Here is a 1,972-nt window from a genome sequence, read left to right on the forward strand (position 1 = left end):
TTTTGATCAACTTGAAGAAAGAAGTTCAACAGTAGTTTGAAACAAAGTAAAACATGGTTGTTGTGGATGTTGTTTCAAAGCCTAACACAACAAAATGGACAGCATGATGATTCATTCAAAACACCCATAGAGTTTATGAGCCCAAGCCCGAAAACTCCCCCAGAATTAAAATTATGTTTGTGCCTTTATACAATACATAACCTACCGTATATTACACATGGCAGAAAAACATAAAACAAAACTGATTGAAGATGTCTTTGGTACATGATTGGTCTAGCCTATACTCCAAAACTAAACAATTTCCAGTAACCACCTTTGATAGTGGACTGCATTATTAGTCATACTGAATGGACTGGTTACCTTATGCTATGCTCCACAATTTGTCTGGGAGATAAAGTATAGCCCTAGGCAATGCTGTTGGTTTATTGGTTGTGCAGGGCGGCTTACAGAGTTAGCCTACAATTATATTTCATTTGTATTTGAGTTTGAATAACCTAGTAATAGGGCATGTTTTTATATGTTCATAATGAATTGGGTGACACATTACCTTTAGCAATACAGAATATCTCACCACCGTGCGTTTCCATCTCCCCCTCTCGCCTTTATTCATTTTTAGAGCGGCAGAGGGGCTGTCAGCAGTTTAGTGAAATATGTTTTGTTGAGAAAACATGTTACTACCGAAGTTCCCGAACATATTTCACTTGGTTTCCCAAATGATGCACATGCTAGCTGCAGGAACAGGGTTGGAGAGCCCATGGCATACAGGGTTTGGGCAGAATATTACCTGTCGCTTAGTGAGATCATGCTCCTCAAACAGTGGTTGATGCCTGGAGTGAAATACGTTCTCTTATATTTATTTCTCAGCTACTCATATTAAGCACAGCTCCACTATAAAACCAACTACCCGGCATCATTGAAAAACGGACCGGCAGGAAAGCGTGCGGCCTCCGGATGACAGGTCTTTCTCAAATCATCAATAGCCAATAGTCCAGCATGCAGTCCATATATCTTTTGATTTCTAAGGTTTGTATCATTCACAACTGAAGTTCCCAAACAATTCTAAATCTAGCATATAGAAACTTTTTCAAATTATCACTTTTACGCTCAACCTAGTCACTTCATTCATATATATATACACATTATATACACATATTTCAAATGTTGTTAAAATTAGGACAAAATTTATATTTGTGCGAACAAATTTGAGACTGTCCCATTTTTAAAGAATCCCTGAACTCTAATACAGCACCATTTTATCTTAGGCTCATGACAAAATGTGTAAAATAGCCTGAGATTAGCTATAATACTGCAAATTGTTTTCAGTGCCCCATAGAATAAAAAATGATTGCGGGGCACCGCGAAACTGCGCTACGCCACTGGGCGAAATCATTGTGCTTTGATACATGGCGGAACGACCAGTGAAAGTAAACCAAACCCCATACGCTTGTCCTCGAAAATCACATACTGAGAAGGACATCGTGGTGGCAATAAAGAAAAAGCTCAATTACCTGTAAAGTGTCCAAGAAAACACTTCGTCTGAATTTTCCTCTCCGTATCTCCATTTCAAGGGCTGAACCCCGGGCAATCGTGGCTCTTGTTGTTTGATTTCGGCAAAACATTGCAAACTTCTGGTGCTAATCAAAATGACCTTGCTGCTTGAAACGTCGTATTGGTAGAGCGCTAGTGTGAAGATCCTTTTCAAAGTAGCTTATCCAGGTGCGCAGCTATTGCAACATTTATCGAAAGGACACAATTATGTCAACTCACTCTTACAATTATTTCTCAACCGCAAAGAACAAACTATTCATATATTAACGTTTACAGGCTCCTTCCGTTCCAGCATCTTTCCTAGACTGCTATAAATTCCCCGGTGTGCCCACTATTGTGTGACACTGCTGTGGTGAGCGACGTAACTTTTCCACTATCCCAGTTCAGACCTCTACGGGCGGTCTCTCGCTTAGCGCTGTGTGTA

General features: G+C 39.9%; 1 protein-coding gene across 5 annotated transcripts in view; it reads right to left on the reverse strand.

Moving 5' to 3' along the window:
* rtkna (rhotekin a) overlaps window positions 1-1,972 on the reverse strand; it is a 124,233-nt gene extending 122,261 nt beyond the window's left edge. For 2 of the 5 annotated variants that reach the window (XM_024002626.1, XM_024002624.1), the window contains exon 1: window positions 1,509-1,967. In XM_024002626.1, the coding sequence (XP_023858394.1) occupies window positions 1,509-1,619 (111 nt within the window). In that variant the 5' untranslated portion in view covers window positions 1,620-1,967. Of the gene's footprint in view, window positions 1-1,508 lie in introns of all 5 variants that reach the window. The other 3 variants (XM_024002630.2, XM_024002623.1, XM_070446898.1) reach the window with 3 other exon arrangements.

Source organism: Salvelinus sp. IW2-2015, linkage group LG15, assembly GCF_002910315.2.
Source record: "Salvelinus sp. IW2-2015 linkage group LG15, ASM291031v2, whole genome shotgun sequence".
NCBI classification, from domain to species: Eukaryota; Metazoa; Chordata; class Actinopteri; order Salmoniformes; family Salmonidae; genus Salvelinus; species Salvelinus sp. IW2-2015.